The 19,672-nt window shown below is 36.7% G+C and overlaps 1 protein-coding gene across 1 annotated transcript in view; it reads right to left on the bottom strand.

The window, feature by feature from the left end:
- Positions 1-19,672, bottom strand: part of LOC6646463 (titin) — a 66,311-nt gene extending 46,639 nt beyond the window's left edge. The window contains exons 1-13 of the mRNA XM_047011897.1: positions 19,117-19,672; positions 16,577-16,678; positions 16,054-16,506; positions 15,219-15,983; positions 14,955-15,158; positions 13,657-14,584; positions 11,299-11,581; positions 10,833-11,239; positions 10,552-10,763; positions 8,124-8,328; positions 3,278-3,437; positions 2,385-3,205; positions 18-2,318 (exon numbers count right to left, since the gene is read on the bottom strand). Of these exons, the coding sequence (XP_046867853.1) occupies positions 18-2,318; positions 2,385-3,205; positions 3,278-3,437; positions 8,124-8,328; positions 10,552-10,763; positions 10,833-11,239; positions 11,299-11,581; positions 13,657-14,584; positions 14,955-15,158; positions 15,219-15,983; positions 16,054-16,506; positions 16,577-16,678; positions 19,117-19,140 (6,865 nt within the window). The 5' untranslated portion in view covers positions 19,141-19,672. The remainder of the gene's footprint in view (positions 1-17; positions 2,319-2,384; positions 3,206-3,277; positions 3,438-8,123; positions 8,329-10,551; positions 10,764-10,832; positions 11,240-11,298; positions 11,582-13,656; positions 14,585-14,954; positions 15,159-15,218; positions 15,984-16,053; positions 16,507-16,576; positions 16,679-19,116) is intronic.

Raw genomic sequence — 19,672 nt, 5'->3', positions numbered from 1 at the left:
TAGTTAGTAATAGTTACTTATTTGCTTGAGCTCATCGGTTATTTCAATTAGACCCTCGCTCATTTTTTTTGTGATTGTCTCGCCCACCGATTTGCAGAACTCTGCATCGGTCAGCGACTTACGTGGCTCAATGGAGATCGGCGGACAGAGTCCATCATCTTTGATTAACGCACTTGGAGCGCTGCTTGGATTGAGTTGACTTTGTTGTTCCTTAGCTAGGAAATCAGAAGTTAACTTGCGTGTAGTAAACGGCGATGCTTCGCCAATTGGTGCAGCCAACTCAATGCCATCATCTTGGATTTGTTGTTGCTGTGTTTTTTTTGGATCTGCTTTAACATCTTTTGCATCCAGAATTGTGTCGAATTCTTTGGTTGAAATAAGCTCTTTTGTTGGATGAGATTGCAATTGAGTCTGTTGCTCCATGCTTAGGAAATCAGCAGTGAGTTGAAGCTTATCCAATGGTTGGACTGCATCTTTCTCTTTGGGAACTGGCTCACTTGCTTTGGGCAACATTGATTCTTCAGTTGGAGCCTTTTTGGTTTCGACAATTGGTATTTTACTCGCTGGAGGTACAGGCTTGGTTACCGAGATCACAGATTCCGGCTCCGAAGCTGTTAATGATGTTTGACTGGATTGGATAAGCTGCTCCTTGGTATGTTGTGGCATGGATGGTAGTTGACTCTGCTGTTCCATGGCTAGGAAATCATGTGTCATTGCTCTTGTATCAGCGGTGGTTATTCGCTCTTCGATTTTATGGAATGTCTCGACAACTCCAGCAACCTTTCCGGCCACTTCGTCTGCCTTGATGGCGTCAGCAGTAGATTTTTCAGTTGTGATCACCTTCTCCTCGATGTGCTGGAATGTATCAATTAAATCACCAAGCTTTTCAGTTACCACCTCAGCTTTGGCTGCGATTTCTGTGGGCTGTTTGGTGATCTTCTCATCTGGCAGTTCATTGGCTAGACCAGCTGTCATTATGGTGGCAGTAGAAGCAATTACTTCATCCAAGATTTTCGTTTCCTTCTCAATTAATTTCTCTGAGGATTTTCTTGGTTCGACTTTGGGAATTTTACTGGCTGCTGGTGTGGGCTTAGACTCAGCTGCTAGCTGTTCACCCTGCAGAAATTCTTGTGTCAATTTTCGTGTCTCTAATTCACCGATCTTTGGAACTTCGGTAGCACCTTGGCTTTTGACAGGTATTTTGGATGCTGCTTTCTCTGGCTTTTCGATTTCCGGTTCAACGACTGTTCGTGGAGCTGCAGTAGGCTTAAGGGGCTCCTCGCTTTGCTTTTTCACAAGCTTGGGTATTTGAGTCTTTGGCTCGCCACCATGGAAATCATATTTAACCTTTTTGGCCTCGAAGTCAGCTATTTTTTCCTCTATTGTTGTGGTCTCAATATGTTCTACTGTTTTGACCTGCTCTTGAGAAATCTGTGATTTCACATCCTCCGAATGTTTGTTGGCCTCAGTGGCCTTCGTTGTTGTACCCTTTGACGCCAGCTTCTCTTCTTGTACTTCATGCGACTCCTCTCTTTTGCCACTTTCAAAAGAGCTTATAATGTTTTCCACCTTTTTGCTAGCCATTTCGGTTACCACACTAATAACTTGTTCAACCTCTTTAATAGTTTCCTGCGGAACAGAGGCCATGGGACTTGTCTTCTCCTTCTCTTTCACCTCCTCCACAAACTTCTCGTGAATTACTGTCTCGGTGGAAGGCACAGCAGGCAATTGGCTGCGTTTTTCCATTTCCAAAAAGTCTTCAGTCATATCGCGAGCTTCTTGACGTGTAATACTCGTTACTCTACTACTGGTAACTCCATCCTTTTTCTCGTTTTTTTCAGCCGTACTTATATCCTGTACTATTTTGTCGACTTTGTCGGTTGTGGATATCTCCTCCTCCTCAGAACTTCGCCCAGATGATCTGAACTTGTGAGTTAATTCTTTATCAAATTCGCTCTTGCTCACATCCATGGAGTCCATTTTACCCATTTTCATTTTAATCACCTGCTCGGGCACAGTCGCACCCTTAATAATAACATTATCAGCGGGTAATTGCATTAAAATTTCCGATTCATGTATAGCCTTTTTATCCTCAATTAGACTCTTCCGTTTGATTTCGGTTATTTCCTTGGTGATTTCTTTCTTTTGTGTTGAGGCAGGTATGGAACGCTCCATTGAAAGACGTTTAACAATTTTCTCGCGTCTTTCGGCCACAGTGCGCTTGGCTTGCTCCTCATCGGACTCAGACTCTTCGACTTCCTTCTCCTCAGCAGAGTATTTGACTTCCTCGCGTTCATTGATTTGCTGTATTCGCTTGCCTGTAAAATAAAGTAATTAGAACAAATTTTTACTTTAAGATAATTATGTTATAGACTGTCATTTACTTTCTCTGCGAACCAGCTCCTCCACAGACTCCGAGTTTTTCATGATGTCCGTGTCATCGAACTCGCGTGAATGTGAGAGACGCCCACTCTTGCATTTCTTCATAATGTCATCGCGTCCAATGTTCTTAAGGGCCGACTCAAGAGCCAGAATATCATAGTTGGGCTTATCTTTATACAGTCGAATCATACTTTGTGCCTGTCTGGCAATACTATCTGTATTCTGATTGATTATCTCATCTATTTCATCCGCGTTAATGCCAATTTCTGGGGCCAATTGTATCCAGTCTTTGCCCAATAAGTTGGATAAATCAACAATACGTATATCGCCAATATAATGATCATTCTGATGTTTACTCAAACTGAACATTGAGGTTCTATACGCAGAGCAGGTAACCGAATCGGGAATTATTGCCTCAGGCAATACAATATTCAATATGCAGATGGGTTGTTGTGGCGGCTCTCCCTTAGCTACTTTGGGCTCTTTCATAAACAAGGTGCGACCAACAATATCAGCATGCTGATCTTTCACACGCACCGTGAAGGGTAAACGATTCTCGCGGAAGGCTTTGAACTGCAACTGCAGTTGATCACCCGATTTGGTGACGGGCACCAAATTGCCAGCCATTTCAATATACTGTGGCTTACCCTCCAGCACCTCGACATCTCGACTCTTGGCCACTTCGGTATAAAGCTCATGTTTCTCGAGTGTTTTATCCTCGCGATCATCAGTCATACAAAAGACACGCAAACGTGCCTCGAATGGTTCAATTTTTTTGGCAAACACCACAAATTTGGCTATGAAAGGCACGTGAATTACTTCCCTATATAAATGAAAAGAAATCCCGATATGAGCACTGGTTAGCTTAGAATGATTTAAAAAAATAATTACTAACTTGTATAGTTCGGTGGCCATTTTGGTGGCATCCGAAATGTTTCGACAATCCATTAACCAGAAACGTGCCGAAACGGTTGTCGTAAAGGAGACACAATCGTTAACAAAGGTCAGGGGAGTGGAGCCGGTAACGTCTTCCCATTGGGCTCGAGATGGTCCGCCTGGTGGTGGAGTTTAAGACAAAAGTTGATTTAAAATTTTCTGTCACTTGCCATAAACTCTAATATTTTCTTCAATTTTTTCTTTTTTTTTTTGGTTTCTTTTCTTCTTTTTTTTTTTTTTTGGGAGGGGGAATACAATACGGCATAGACTACATATGTTTTTTTTTTTTTGGTATGTATGTTTATGTACGTAATGTAAAACTCTTTGAAAACTCTACTTTTGTCTCATTAGCAGATAATAATACAATTATATGTAATATATGTATACTTATTGAATTGAATTCGCAAAAATTGTTCAACTAATTTATCCAAATGATAAACATATAAAACTCAATTAAATAACGTTTGTCAAGAAGGTTAATATTACGATTGTAAGTGTGTGTGTATATGTGTGTATGTGTGTGTTAATTACAAAGCAATTAAATGGAATAGAGAGGAATAGAGTATTGAAAAAGAATATAATTGTAAGTATTATAGAGTATACGGAGTATTTCAAATGTAATTAGCGTAAAGGTATAGAAAGGATCAAAAGGTATTAGGTATCGATATAATGTGATGTAAAAGTTGTGTTTGTGGGTGTGACGGTGTGGGTGTGGGTGTGGGTGTGGGTGTGGGTGTTGGTGTGTATATATGAAATGCATGTAATGCTAATGTGTGTCTGTTTGTTCGTGTGGGTGTGTTTGTAAGTGTGGCATTTGATTGGGATCTGTGTGTGTGTGTGTGTGTGTGTGTGTGTGTAGGACTATTTTATAATGATCGTGGGGTTTGGTTAATGGCGCACAATGTTTTTTTTTTTTTCATTTTCAAGCATAAAATTGTATTTGGTTTTAGTTTTTAGGGCTGTAGCATTTACAGAGGTACAAGTACTTGAGGCGCTTACTTTGAAGCCGATTTTTCGTAACAACATGCTTAATAATTGAATTGAAAATAAATTTCTTGTTTGTTAATCAATTATTTCTTTTTGTTTAATGGTAAATAAGTGAGCGTGTCACGTGTTTCTTGTAAAAAAGTGTTGTTTTTTCGAAACAAAACCGAAACGACGAAACGAACCAAAATTACAATTGACTAACACAAATAAATTATTAAGAAACAAAATTAAACAAGAAGAATAATATGAAAAGTGAAAATCAAATCGAAATGAACTGTCAATATTTGTTTTTTTTAATTATGTAAGTAAATATATAAATATATATGTACATGGAAACAAAACATCGTTTATATCATAAAGCTTGCGATAGCATTAGCTTGAAATTCCGATTTTGAAATATATATAGAGGTATATATGTATGTAGGTATATGTAATAGTAGTAGTAGTAGTAATAGTAGTAGTAGATAATAGTATCTTTCGATAGTTGGACATTTATTGTTCGGTTTCAGAAAAGTTCTCTTTGGTGCCACAAACAGTAGGAAATTCAAAATTGCTTATATTCATACAATAATATTATATTATTTTTCATTTGCTTTTAGCCTTTTGATATTTGTTCGATTTTTGTTTAAATATTATTATTAAATGATTTTTTTTCTTTTAATTAAAAATTTTTTTTTTTTTTGAAAAACAATTGATGTATACAATATTCTGCTTTATGGTTTTATTATAGAAATAAGTATAAAACTAAAAAGCAATTAAAAACATAATACAAAAATTTTGCAAGTTTTGCACACTCAAAACAGAACAAAACTACAACCAGGTGCTTAACATTCCGAAACTGAAACTGAAACGGAAATGGCAACGAAAATGGTAAAGAAAACGCCAAAAAATTAACAATAACAAAAACTCCAACCAGTTGGAAACTTAAATAGTAGTAGTAGAAGAAGAAGAAGAAGAAGAAGTGAAGTATGGTGAACAAATTATTTAATGGAAACATAAAAAATATATTTAAAAATCCGGCACAATTCAATTGGCCTTTGGCTTTATATATATATATGTACATATTTATATATAATTATTTTTTATATATAAGTATGTACATACATATATATGTATGTAATGTCAATACGGTTTTAATGGCCCAAAGAGCAACTTTAGTCAGTTTTTGCATTTAAGACCTACAAAACGCTTGAACGTAATTGAAATTGTGCAATTTAGGTAGTTTTTAGTAATGTATTATTATTATAATTGAAAAATAAAACCGCGTGCAGTCAGAAAGTCCAAGTTTTTCGTTTATCTTTTTTTTTTGATTTTTTGTTGTTCATTTTCTGTTTGATATCTTTATTGTTTGTATTTAATTGTATGTTTCTTGGTTAGAGGAGAAGATAACGAACGGCAGCAAAAACGTTTGCATGACAAGCTTAAGATTCATAAAGATTAGATTAGAGAGAAAAGTAATAGGCTTACTTTAAAAACTAAGCTGAGCTGAGCTAATTTGCGCCAAAAGCACAAATTGCGAGCATAGAAAGAGATAGACAGAGAGAGAGACAGAGAGAGAGAGAGAGAGAGCGAGAGCTATGCACTGACTCTTGTGTGTACGAGTGTGTATGTGTGTGTGTGTGTGTGTGTGTTGGTGTGTGTGGCGTGGTGGGTGGGACAGAGACAGCCTTGTCCCTTGACAGAAAGTTTAACCCACGAGAGTTTATCTTCTTTTCTTTCGGTTTTTATCTTTTTTTAAGTTTTTATTGTAGTTGTTGTTGTTGTTGTTGTTAGATGCAGCGCAACCCGAATTTCAGCAAAATGGTTAAAACCAAAAGTCGAAAATAAGAACGAAAAAAATAATTCAAACAATCGAATGTACGCAAATGAAAAACATAATGAAAAAAATATTATTCAAAGCATAGTAGTCAAAAAGTTTGAATAAAATAATTTATCTTAATTTATTAGTTTTTTTTTGTAATATTTGCAAAATAGTTATTCAAACAAGAGATTTTTCGGTAGTAAATAAAATATGCAGAATTTTCAAATTTCTTAGTACAATCAACTTTTGTTTCATTTCTTTTTTTTTTTTTTAATTATTTGTTTGTTTTTTTTTTTTAAATTTTGTTATTTGCTTAATTTTCAACACAACTAGGTTGTTTTTTTCATAGAACAAAACAACTAAACATGAACAAATAATTATTGTATTTTTTTTTTAAATTGTAAACAGTTTCAATTTGAAACTTCATACATGTTTGTGAATTTCAGATTTTTTTTTGTTATTATTTTGTTGTTTTTTTTTTTTTGTGACATTTTTTGTCGTTGTTTTTTGTTAGTTACCTTTTAGAGACCTTTTCCGAAACACACCTTCAATGGATTGAGAAAACAGAATGGAATGCGTGCACACACATATGCAATGACGCATTAGTACGAAATTATAGAACAATTAAATATGTTTGGTTTTCAATTAGGAATTGAATTTGAAGTTCGTTGTTTGGGTCTTTTGTTTTTTTGTTTGTTTTTTTTTTTTTGTTGCTCAACGGAAAACGTTAACGTAAACTTAAGCAGGAAACGTAACGTAAATGAAATGTAATTAAGGAAACGAAATGATAAACAGATAGATAGATAGATTGAGAGTTAGAGAAACGGAGAGATAACGAAGGATTAAATACAACAAAAAAACAAAACACTGTACTTAGGCACAATGAATAGAACAAAGAGAATATATAGAAGATAGATAGAAGAGACGACAGTGAGAGAGATTATGATATTGATTTGAGGTTCGTATCTGCATCTGTATCTCTGTAATAGTAATTGGTAGGCTGTATCTGTAACTGTATCTGTATTTGTGTTTTTGTTAAGTTTTTCTATGTAAACGTGTGTGTATGTGTGTGTGAATGTAGCTAATGTATTATGTATGAACGTATCTGGTGGAAGGGTGGAGTGGGCGGGGGCGGTGAATGAAGACTTTTGGTTTTTTGTTTTAAAGTTGACTACAACTGCTATAGTTTCCAAAAAAGAGACTATGGATTAAGAGATACTTGATACTGCCGTAACACAATATTATTTAATTAATTAGTTAGGTAAACATAAGAAAATAACAAAAATGAAAAAGTACAAAAAATAAAGGGAAATACCCGATCAGACACAAGCACAGTACATATAGTTGGATATATATGTAGCACATGGTTGGTTTCCTAATCATGTTTAGTTTGTTTGTTTTCTTCTTTTTTTTCTTACGTACAATTGGAGTACAAAATTTACTTGATCATTTTAAATTGAGGATAATTTTGTCACTGTACATCATTATATAGTAAGGTACGAGTATGTATGTTTGGGTAATATAAGTAGAGGGTTAAATGACATGTATATATGTATGGTATATATAATTATACATAGTACTGATACTTGTATTCTAAAACTAAAACTAAACAAAACGAAACATTGAAAGGAAACAACTGATCAACTGATATTAATACAAAACTTAAGCTAAAATTATAGCCAAATGAATATTATATATATATATATATATATGTGAAGGTAAAATGAAATGAAAGCCTGAGTAAGGGAATATAGAGTGGAATCAGGATTTGGAATTTTTGTTTAATTCGTTTTTTTTTACTCATAAACACATCAACTAACAGAATGTAAGTAATGTAGAGATAAGTGGATAAGTTAACTGCTTGGAGCACATTTCACAACAACACAAAATATTTGACAGATAGGTAAATTGGTAGATAGGTAGGTTGGTAGGTAGGTTTTTGGGTAGGTAAATATGTTATATGTATGGTAATTGTTAATCGGTATGGTCTGATAGATTGGTAACAGCCACAACTTACCTGTTATCGAACACAGCAAACGTAGAGTTGGCGTATTGCCCGAATACTGATTAATCATACCCTGGCTATGAGCCTTCGGTGCGGGCATACTTAAGGTAATGGCCTTATGGAATTTACGACGACGTGGCTCCACCGTAACAATTGGCGATACGGCGACACCGCGACCCAGTAGCTTAGCAGTTAGATCGGGATCGACCGGTTGGGCCTAGAAATGTAACAAATTTTGTTTCGACACTATAGACAAAAATCGATTTTTTTTTTGTTTTTTTTTTGGCCACACTTAATTAATTAATTACTAATAGTATACAGAGACACGAATTTACATTTTATCAATTAAACTTAACTGAACAAATAAAAAAAGAAAAAGAAAAAACGAAACTTGATCAAATCTATATATACGAAATATGCGCATTTTGTTATCAGATCTCACAGGAACATAAAAAATGTACATTCATAAATGAAATGAGTTTCTGGGCTAAATGGTGAACATTTTTTTTAAACTTTCAGTATTATTTTTTGTTAATTTTGTTTCTTTGCAGCTTTATACAATTGATTAATCTGCTTGTCCATTTTTTCAGGCGTGTGGAGGGGGGGGTTTGTAGGGGATAATTTGTTTGCAATGCATATCATTCATGTTTGAGTTTGGTTCATGTTTTCTTTCTTTTTGTTTTTATGTATGTATGTTTAAGTTAAAGTACATATCATAAGTTTACTACAAACAATAACATCAATGTTCAAGCCCATTTATATCCCAATAAATTTAGTCATCAAAAAAAACTTTGACTACAACGAATAATAGGAAAATAATTTAAAATTAATGAATTATAATTTACATCGTATATAGAGTAAAATGAAACTATACAATAAATAGTTATTTCATTTCATTATCTATTATTTTTTTCAATTTTTCGAACATAAGAGAAAATAATGAAGTTAATGGAAATAAAAGTAAATAAATGTTTGCAAATTAAACGTGCTAAACCAAAAAAAATAAGAAAAACAAAATATATTTTTATTTCGTTTTTTTTTTTCATATTTTAAAATTTTTAACTGATAAGCTAGGGCCATTATTAAAATCGTTTTTTGCTTACATCATGGCTATAGAAAAAATGTTACAACTTCTTTAGGCAACGTTCAAAACCGAACCACCCAATTGTAACTGTCTAAACGACTCAAGAGGATCACAATATTTGATTATTGTATATCGTTGTTGTTCTTGTTGTTGTTGATTGTTTCGAAAAAGCAATTGAATTGACAATACGAAAAATGAATCAAAAATCAAAATGAATTAAAACATTTTCATTGGCATAAAGTTTTTGTTGAACTAAATTTATTGGGTCGATTAAATAGTAGGTAAGAGTATATTTGCGTTTCATAGAATTGTTCATTCGTTTTCGTTATATAATCTTATGCGTATGTATGTATGTATGTAGTATGAACAAATAGTAATATATATTTATGTATATATATATTTGTATAATTCTTTATATTTTGATATAAGATCTGCGTTAGTGTCTTATTTGATTGGACATTTAATTGTGTTTTAGGCTAATAAGTTATGAGTTAAGAAAAAAATAAGCGATCGCTTGATCCATGATCAAAATCAAATAAGGTTTTCATTTTTGTTTATACGAACACGAAATATTATCATATGCAACTTCCCTATCATCAAACTCATCATCATTATGTGATCTTTCTTCTTTTCTTTTTTTCTGTTAATCGATTGGCTCCACATCCAAGTTAAATTTAATACATGTATGTGTATTATAAATGCCGCAAAAACTCCGTGAACAGATAATTATCAAACAAAGTGCACATATTTCATAAATAACATTTTCAATCTTTTATAGAGAAACTCAGTTAGTTAGTTGGTTGATCAAGGCCATTCTACTATTTATGTATGTATGTATGTATATCTAGTTAGCTGACTATATAATGGCTATGTATGCAAGTATATAGTATGTGTATTTCAATTTTATTAGCTTGGCGCCTTCCTCTACCAATCACTACTTTTTGTGTATAGTAAAAATTTTGTTCTGGGAGGATTTTTGTTGTGGTTGTTTTAACATACATAAACTTTTCGATTGACGGAAATAGTTCTCAATTGTGCCATTGTGCCGTAAGATAAATATATATTTAGTTTTTTCTTTTCTTTTTCTTGGAAAACATTTTGTTTGTTTTAATATGTTCTTATGGAATATTCTTTAAGGAAGTTAGTTTTCAAATGCACGATAAGTTAGATTCATTAGATTCCTTTTGTTTGTGGATAAAGTATTTGGAGTTAATTTAGATTGGATTGGATTGAATTCGATTTTTTGGATTGAAATTACCAAATTAGCGAGAAGCGCTTCTTCTTGGGCACATGATTAACACTAATCTTGCGTAGCTTCTCGGGCGCAACGCCTTTGCGTGGCTTAAAGAGGTTTACCTGTAGGCCGACTTTGATTTTCTTGGTAAGTGCTCCCTGGGGGAAAACGGCCTGCACCTGTGGTACCACCGTGCTGGACACCATGCCGCCTTCGGGTCCAATGGCATGGACTTCCTGTCGTATACGTGATACTACTGCAAAGTATTGCGGGAAGTCATAGGTAACAAATCGGCAGACATGATTGCCAGCCTGTTCTTCCAATTGAGCGATTTCTATATATTATTGAAAAAGAAAATCAAAATAAAATTTATAAAGAAAAAATTCAGATTCTACACACTCACCTTCTGGCTCAAAGCATTGCTGCATCACATCGTGTATGATCTCCTCTGAATTGTCAATTGTGTGTTCACGCCAAGTTTCGCCATTATCCGAACGCAAGATAATTATTTCCCGTTCCTTGCCACGTAATGAGGCAAAATGTGGCACCTCCATGACAACGGGCCCAATGAATTTGGTCGAGCATGGACCCAACTCGAGGACACGACTGGCCAGAGCCTCACCCTCCATCAGCTGGGGCGGATGCATGGTCCGTTGCGGTTTCACATACCGGCAAGTCACCCTAGTTGGTTGGCAGGTGGAACGTGATGGAATTATCATCCTAACACCACTGTGACGGCAACCACGCATGGCTCCGCCTCGGGCGTCCACCAGGAAGGAGACCAAGAAGCTTTTCCAGCTTAGTTTGCGACTGTACATGAAAATGATTCTAGATCATCTGAAGTATAACTTAAGTTATGATGTACTCACCCCACGTGTGGTGGATCTTCGTGGCTAGATCCATTGGCTATATAGACACTGTCGACGGTGGCCTTGGGCGAATTGCCATACACCTGAGCCTTGTGTGGACTAACAATTTCCTCACCGATGGTCGGTGGTACACCGGTAGCATATTCAGCACTATGGGTCATACGATTTGAATCCATACGCTCGTCGCGGGTTACATCAATGGGTAGCGAGTCATCGCCTAGGGATTTCATTTCATCAACGGTCAGATAACGATAAGGTTGATCTGATAGCATATTATCTTCGCCTAGATATTTGTAATTTTGTTGTTGTTTTTTTTGTTTTGGTTTTTTGATACGATATTCGATTCGGTTGCATTCCAGCGCATTTAGGCATTTTGTTTCAATTAAGCGCAAGACAGAGTCCAATTGGCCATATATAGCGATGTTGTTGTAGTTGTAGTTGTAATTATTGTTGTTATATTTATCGTGTTTTATTGTGGTGTTGTTATTGTTGTTGTTGTTATAGTTGTTGATTTTGCATTTAACATGAGAGCGCAGTGCATTGAAAATAGAAGAATGCAAGTGAGTTTTGATTTTAGTTTCAACAATTTCGTTAATAATACATGCTTCAGAATAAATTAATCTTTGTTTATTTTTTGTTTCTCTCTGAATATATTTAGATTAAAATAGTAGTAATAGTAGTTATAAGTAGTAATAGGAAATGATACGAGAATATGTAAAGCTAGCATGACACCATTTAATTTAATTTCTTTATAGGAGCTTATTAAATAAAATTTACATATTTATATATAGGATAAGTATGTAGTTGAGTTTTGCATGCCGCGTTACAAGCAAAAATATTTGTTGAATGTTTGATGAGAACATTGACCTGCACACCAATAAATGTTTTCCCCGCCCGTATTGACTGAATATATATTCATAGGTTCGTATTTATATAGAGGGTATATATGTACATATAAGTTTATACATACATAGTTTGCCAATTTCTTATACTTTGAGTGACAATGTATTGATCAATTATTATAATGGCAAGGAATGCAAAGGAAATTTAGAAAATTTTTATGAAAATTAAATATTGCAATCTAACTAATGAGATCCCTATTGTAAGATAAAAGGTAAACTATTCGTCTATATCTAATTTACATAATGAAAATATTCAATATAAGGCTTTACATAAATACAGGTCTATGCCAGGACACTAAGAAAAATTCAGAACATGTCAGTCTGAGTCGGAAAAATAAGTTTATCCTCGATCATCGAGGACATGGAATTTCAATTGCTTATAAATTAAAAAACACAACAACAACAAAAAAAAAACATTATTCAAGCACAACAACCAATTCTGGGGTAAAATATGGATATATTGACTAAGCTGATTTACGTTTTAAATAAATTTTTGATTTTAATATTTTTCTAAAAGTTTTTTTTTTATGCATTTCATAGTTTGCCATTTTAGAGCAAAATCTATTTAACAGATTTTTTATAATATGATCAGAAATGGTTTCGGCATTTTTGAGATTCTTTAAAAAAAGAAAAAAAAAGATTTTTTTTAAGAAGTCATCCCAAAAAATATTTAAAACCTTATGGCGAAACAAGTTTGGAAAATTTTTAAGAAACTAATTTTGGCAACCCCTCTTGATTCCACGTAAATATATGTATATATACATATGTTGTTAGTGTGTATATTGGTGGAAGATAAAGCAGACATTCATAGGTATAATATAGGATTAATTAAGTCGCTGTTGTATAGGTTTTTTATTATTTTTTATTTTATTTTGATAGTACAACAACGTCAAGAATTATAGTAATTAACACACACACACTGATACGATGCAACCATATAAAGTGCCGTCATAGTTGTAAAATGGAAATTAATTTGTTTAATAGTTTCGCTGATTCATAACCAATCGGTACCAATTTATATAGCCAATTGGGTGCACTTGATAATGGCCAGCGTTTACGATTAAGTTACAAAATACGAGTAGAGAATTGCAAATTGTCCTTACTAGAGACATAGAGATTATCGCCCTGATAATATGGCAAATATATATGAGTGTCGGGCCGATGGCGATCACGGTCACGTTCATGGTCACGTTCTTGGTCAATGCCAATGCCAATGCCATACTCGTAGCATGCGTCCAATTCCCAATTTGTGTCACCTGACGGGTGGCACACATGGTAAAAAGCAAATATTCTTGGTATGTGTTTGTTTGTTTTGATATCTTAGAATTCACTTAAAATCTATAGGCATAGGACTAACGACTTGAGTGTGAGTGCTCTGGCTTGACTAGCATGGCAATGGGTGATAGTGTTTCTATATACTTTAATCTAAAACTATTGAAAGTGTTCATGTACTTACCGCCCTCTTCTTCGGAGTCTGACATGAAGGATTCATGCATGGCCTCGGGTGCCACAACACGATATTTCTCTTCGGTTTGTGTTGTTGGGGCTGCTGCGTCATCCTCTTTGGTAATGGATTTTAATGAATCCAAGACACTAATGTAGCCCAATTTGCGGGCAATATGCAATGGCGTCTGACCATTGACTGTCTGAGCATTGGCATTGGCCTTATGCTCCAGAAGTAAGTTAACAATATGACAATGTCCCTGCTGGGCTGTCTGATGCAATGGCGTATAGCCAATTGAGGTGGCCACATCGACATTGGCTCCATTCTGTAGTAGGAAACGCACCATATTGGCCTGACCGAAATGGGAGGCAACATGCAGTGGGGTATACCCAGCCTTGGTGGCCATGTCGATATTGGCTCCATTACGTTGCAATATTTCGGCCACATTCACATTATCCTCTTGGGCGCACAGATGCATGGGTGTAAGGCCATTTTTGGCCGGATGATTGACAGCTGCCTTGTGCTCGATTAAGAGATTCGAGATTTCAGCATGTCCTTCCTGACTGCTCAAATGGAGGGGTGTAAAACCGGCCTTGCTTTCGGCATTGGCCTGGGCGCCATATTCCAGCAATGTAGTGGCAATATCCATTTGATTTTTGCGTGCCGCAATATGAAGTGAAGTGTGTCCATTCTTGGCAATGGCATGCGGACTGGCCCCCTTCTCGAGGAGGAGTAATGCCACCTGCTGGTTATTATAATGGCAGGCGACATGCAATGGGGTCACACCATTCTTACCCTGAGCATCGACATCTGCTTCCTTTTGCAGCAGCAATTGGGCAACCTTAATGTGACCATATTTTGCTGTCAAATGCAATGGAGTGAATCCTTTCTTGGTGGCTGCATCCAAAGCGGCCCCGTTTTCAATCAATACAGCGGCCACCTGGTGGGGTTAGTCGGGGAAGTTAGGAAAATTGCATATCAGTTAGTACTTTTTACATTTAAATATATAGATACATAAATAGGATATACATATGATGCGTGTAAAAATAATAGAAACAAAATCAACAAAATGTTGAAAAAAATAAATAAATACCAAAATAAGTTGCAACATTTATTTGTGATCGTTCGAAACAGATAACGGAAACAATTTTAGATAATTACTCAATAACGATTAACTAAAAATAAATACAAAACAGAAAAAGAATCTTAAGAAATCAAATGAAAAACTCTTGATGACGTATCCAAAACAATTGCATCAAATAGACAGTATCGATGTGGTCGGTGATTTTTTTCGCAATCAATTCTTTTACCTCATCCTGACCCTCCTTGGCGGCAATATGCAAAGCCGTATACATATCCTTGGTGGTGGCATCCACTTGTGCCCCATGCTGTAGTAGCAGCATGACAATATCAACATTACCCAATCTCGAGGCAATATGCAATGGTGTCTGCTGTTCCCGTGCCCGGGCATCCACTTGGGCACCGTTGCGCAACAAAATGCGTATAATGTCGGTCTGTAAAATTCAAGAGTGTTGAAATGATAATGGATTTGCGAATCTCTAAAGCATACAAACCTGATTGGCTCTAGCTGCCAAATGCAAAGGCGTCTCGCCACGCACAGTGGGCACATCGGGACTGGCATCGTGTTGCAGCAAATAGATGACTATATTCATGCATCCCATAAAGGCAGCCACATGCAAAGGCGTCAGACCACTCTCTGTGGTGGCACTAATGCTGGCTCCATGACGCAGCAACAGTTCCACTACCTTCAAGCGATTCTTCTTGCAGGCAATATGCAGCGGAGTAAAACCGTTGAGAGCCCTCGCATTGGCATCGGCATTGCGATCGAGCAGCAATTTGGCCACCCGAACATGTCCGCAATGGGCAGCCACATGCAAGGCAGTCAGATAATCCACGGTCACCTCATCCACCGGTGCACGATGATATAGTAAGATGCGAGCGGCATCCACATGCTCACCCTGGGCTGCCATATGTAGGGGCGCAAGTCCATTTTTGGTCTTGGCACTGATGGGAGCACCGCGCTCTAAAAGCATATCTACGACCTGTTCATGACCCGATCGAGCGGCACAATGCAACGGGGTTAGGCCATCCCGTGTCTTAGCCTCAATGTTGCCGCCCTTCTCCAGCAGTAGGGAAACCATATTGGTCTTTCCCCATTTGGCAGCCACATGAAGTGGACTGATATTATGCTTTGCCGAATAGTTGACATCGGCTCCCTTTTGAATCAGCAAATTGGCGATATTTTGATTGCCATAATGCGAGGCAATGTGCAGGGGTGTGAATCCTGACTTGGAAGTTACATCCGGATTGTGATCGTTCTGTGTGAATTAGTGTTAGTATTAGTTATCTGAAACTTTCTGTCTCTCTCTCCTCGCCTATTGTACTTACATCCAATAGTAGAGTTGCTGCCTTAACATCATCCTTTTTGGCTGCAATATGTAGAGCAGGCAAACGGACCTTGCCACGCGTGTCACTCTCGAGGAGTACAGCGACAACCTTATCGTGGCCCTGCTGCATAGCCACTGCCAATGGTGTAAAGCCATCTTCAGTCGCCAGGCTTTGATTGGCTCCATTTGCTAGTAGAAGACGCACTACAGCATCATGATTCTCCTGAGCGGCCATATACAGTGGCGTAAATCCATTCTGTGACTGCACATTGACGGAAGCATTGTGCTCTAGCAGCAATTTAACCACCTCCTCTTGCCCGGCCAGCGATGCAATGTGCAAAGCAGTATTCCCCTTCTTTGTTGCACTATCCACAATGGCTCCGCGACGCAATAGCTCCGAGACAACGTGTATGTGTCCATCCTTGGAAGCCAGATGCAGAGCATTTAGCCCATTCTATATATCAATCAATCAATCAGTAAATCTCTTTTTTACTTCTTTCCACATTATTGTTAGTACAACTCACCGCATTGCTGGTATTTATGTCAATGTTGTTCTTCAAATGCTCCAAAACGCGCTCCAAATTTCCAGCGCGAGCAGCACGCAGAAATGATGTGTTGCCATCGCCCTACAATTGCAATCGTATAAGAATATATATTCACATAAAAAACTAAACCCACGACCACTATACACATTCATATATATAAAGGAAGAATTGAAATAAAATCGAGATGGCTGAACTAAGAACGAGAGGAGATACATACATCTACTTCGAACATTGCCTGGCCTTTAATACTATTTTCCTACTTTTCGGTTTGTCGTTTTAATGATCCTTTATCTACCCCTTTCTTTATCGCTATCCAAGGAGCAGTAGACACCAAAGGAAACCACACACAATCTAAACATTAGTTTTTCTTAGCCTCTCTATTTTAACCATGAAAGTTTAAACTAATGGGAACAAAGACTTTATTATAAATACAGTTTACTTATTTGCATTTTAACCCATGTTGTTAATTGATTTCCAAGTCTGTGTCAAAGTGTACAACATTAATTTGATGAATTAAATACCTAAATGATATCATAGTGAATAGGCCTCATTATTTTCGATTGTAATTGGGGCAATATAATTAACAACAGCCTTGGAATTATTCTCCATAAAGCCGGGAACATTAATCAGACCCAAAGGTCAAAGATAAGCAGCTAGAAATAATCGACTATAAGCTATCCACCTTTACCACCTGAACCGAAGAACTGTTATACAACTGGGTTGTTTTTTGTTTTTTGTTATAGTGGATTATAGTGGGTCCTCCCACTGGTTACAAGGTGGTAACAAGGGAAAGTTGCGTGCTTAATGCGTATTTATCATATGGCTATGAAGAGATTCAGTTCAGTTAACTTGGACTCGGAGTGTTATTGATCGTAAAACCTAAGCCCATAGGTTGCCCAATGTTTATTTCCAAAAAAAAAAAAAAAAAAACACACAAAAATTTGCATATTATGCACCTGTCGTTACTCAAGTTCAATTTGCTGTCCCGGCAACGGTCAAGGCGAGGGGTCAACATTTATGTATATGGCGCAGGTGTATTTCGGCTTAATAGACAAACCAACACCCACAATCAAGTCTCACACCTGCACACCCACCCGACCAATCCGATGTCAGACTTAACGCTTCAGTGGATTTGTTCTTGAATTCGATATCGAAAATGACGTCATGATAGAGTGCAACTGGAAACTGCCAACTGCCATTCGACAGTATGGTGACTGAAGACTGGAAAACGCGACAAATTTCGCACTTTGCCGACACCGAAAGACCGAAAGACACGACAGTAAAATGACCGCAACTCAGACACCCGCCAGACCCTTTGTTTCCTGTCCAAAGCAATTTTAAGCTGTTGCAGTGTGGGGCTTGCTTAAAGGCTTGTCGAATCATGCCCACCCACAGCCTACCTATATAGTCCTAGAACCTCTTCAGTAAATAGGAAGTAAGTGTAGTTGAGTTCTTTTCTTTTAACTCATTTCATATGCCCTAAGCATACATACTCATACGAATTGAAAAGAAGACGCTTGCTGCTTGTTTGCTTGTTTGTTGGTTCCAAAAAGGGAGAATTAACGATGCCAGACATACAACATACATACATAATGTGTAAATGTCCCGGTGTGATGTGTGTGTGTGTAGGGGCAAAAGTTCAAAGGTTCTTCGGCTTGGGCATTGTGTAACAAGCTCAAGTCGGTCTAAATTGGGTGCTCAAGTAAAGAAGTTTGTTTGGGCGAACCCTTGAAGTGGATTTGCTTTGAACTTGGGTTTTAGGGTTTTTTTTGTTGCAAATGATTTATCCAAAGTGGCAACACCATCCTTTGGGTTCAATTTAAACTCAAGTGCAAATACAATCAACAATAGCAGCAGCAGCTCAGAAAATGATTGAAATATGACTCATGATATGGATTTTTTTTTTCTTTCACCATCTTGAACTAAAATGTCGCATGTCATCATTAAATATAACCTAAATCTCTAATACCGTAGCCAACTTAGTTACTGGCACACGCACATACCACACCCAGTTTGAATGCCACCACCGCGACCATAAGGACGAGCACCACCTGGTTTTGGTCCCACTAACCCGCAAAGTACCAACGATTCCTAACAATGGCTATTTATAGCCAATTGTGTCCCCACGATATATATATATATGTATAGGGAGAGAGAGAGAGAGAGGTCATAAACTACTAATGCAAGCAACGCCCACAATTACCAATCACTACAAGAATTCAATATGTTAAAAGGGGTGGAAGGAGGGCGGACAAAAAATCAATATCTCTTTCAAAGAGACACTTATACCAAGAGATTCACAAAACAATCTCATTTGCCCTTTTTCAAAAGAAACCTAGAGGATTTCCCTTGCTTTCGCACTGCAATTGTCGAGTTTTTAGTCAGTTTTGAGTCAGACAATGAAAAATCGATAATTCGCAAAATGGACGCCAACATGGCTGCCCCTGTTTTTGGCAAAGAGTTTGCTCGACATTTGAAGCCTGAAAATCAAGCACATATACAGATAAAGAAATGGTTACCTGAGCAGCAGTCTCTGTGACCATTTTGCCAGAATGCAAAATGTCCTTAAAATTGAGTTAACTTTTCCTTCAGTCTATATAAATATATATGGTTATATATTATATAGTATAGAGAAATTGTGTAAGCGGCTCTCGTGCTATGTCGTCACTGATTAGTCATATTTTGTGTTCACTGAAAAAAAACTTCTCTCTCGATTTTGCACTTTTTCACTTGACTGAACAATTGGACTAAAAGACTGACTTCTTGAATTTTAAATGCACTTTTATCGATTTTTCCTTGGGACGTTATTCTTTTCTTATTTTTTTTATATAAGCTACTACAACGAGTGCAAGGGTGTGTGCGAGGGCTGTGTGTGTGTGTGTGTGTGTACGTGTGTGTCAGTGTCTGTGTTTGTGTATGTGTGTGTGTGTGTGTGTGTCTGATTGGATTCCTTTTAATGTTCACACACAGTCCCTTCTGAATTCACGCTTCTCTATATATTTTTTTGTTTTCTATTTGAGGAGCAGTTTTTGGCTTTGCTGCCGTTTTCTTCAATGTTCAACTCCAGACTGGATG

The sequence above is a fragment of the Drosophila willistoni genome, assembly GCF_018902025.1.
Source record: "Drosophila willistoni isolate 14030-0811.24 chromosome XR unlocalized genomic scaffold, UCI_dwil_1.1 Seg143, whole genome shotgun sequence".
Classification (NCBI taxonomy): domain Eukaryota; kingdom Metazoa; phylum Arthropoda; class Insecta; order Diptera; family Drosophilidae; genus Drosophila; species Drosophila willistoni.
Note: the sequence above shows the minus strand (reverse complement) of the source record. Positions and strands in the feature narration are given on the sequence as shown.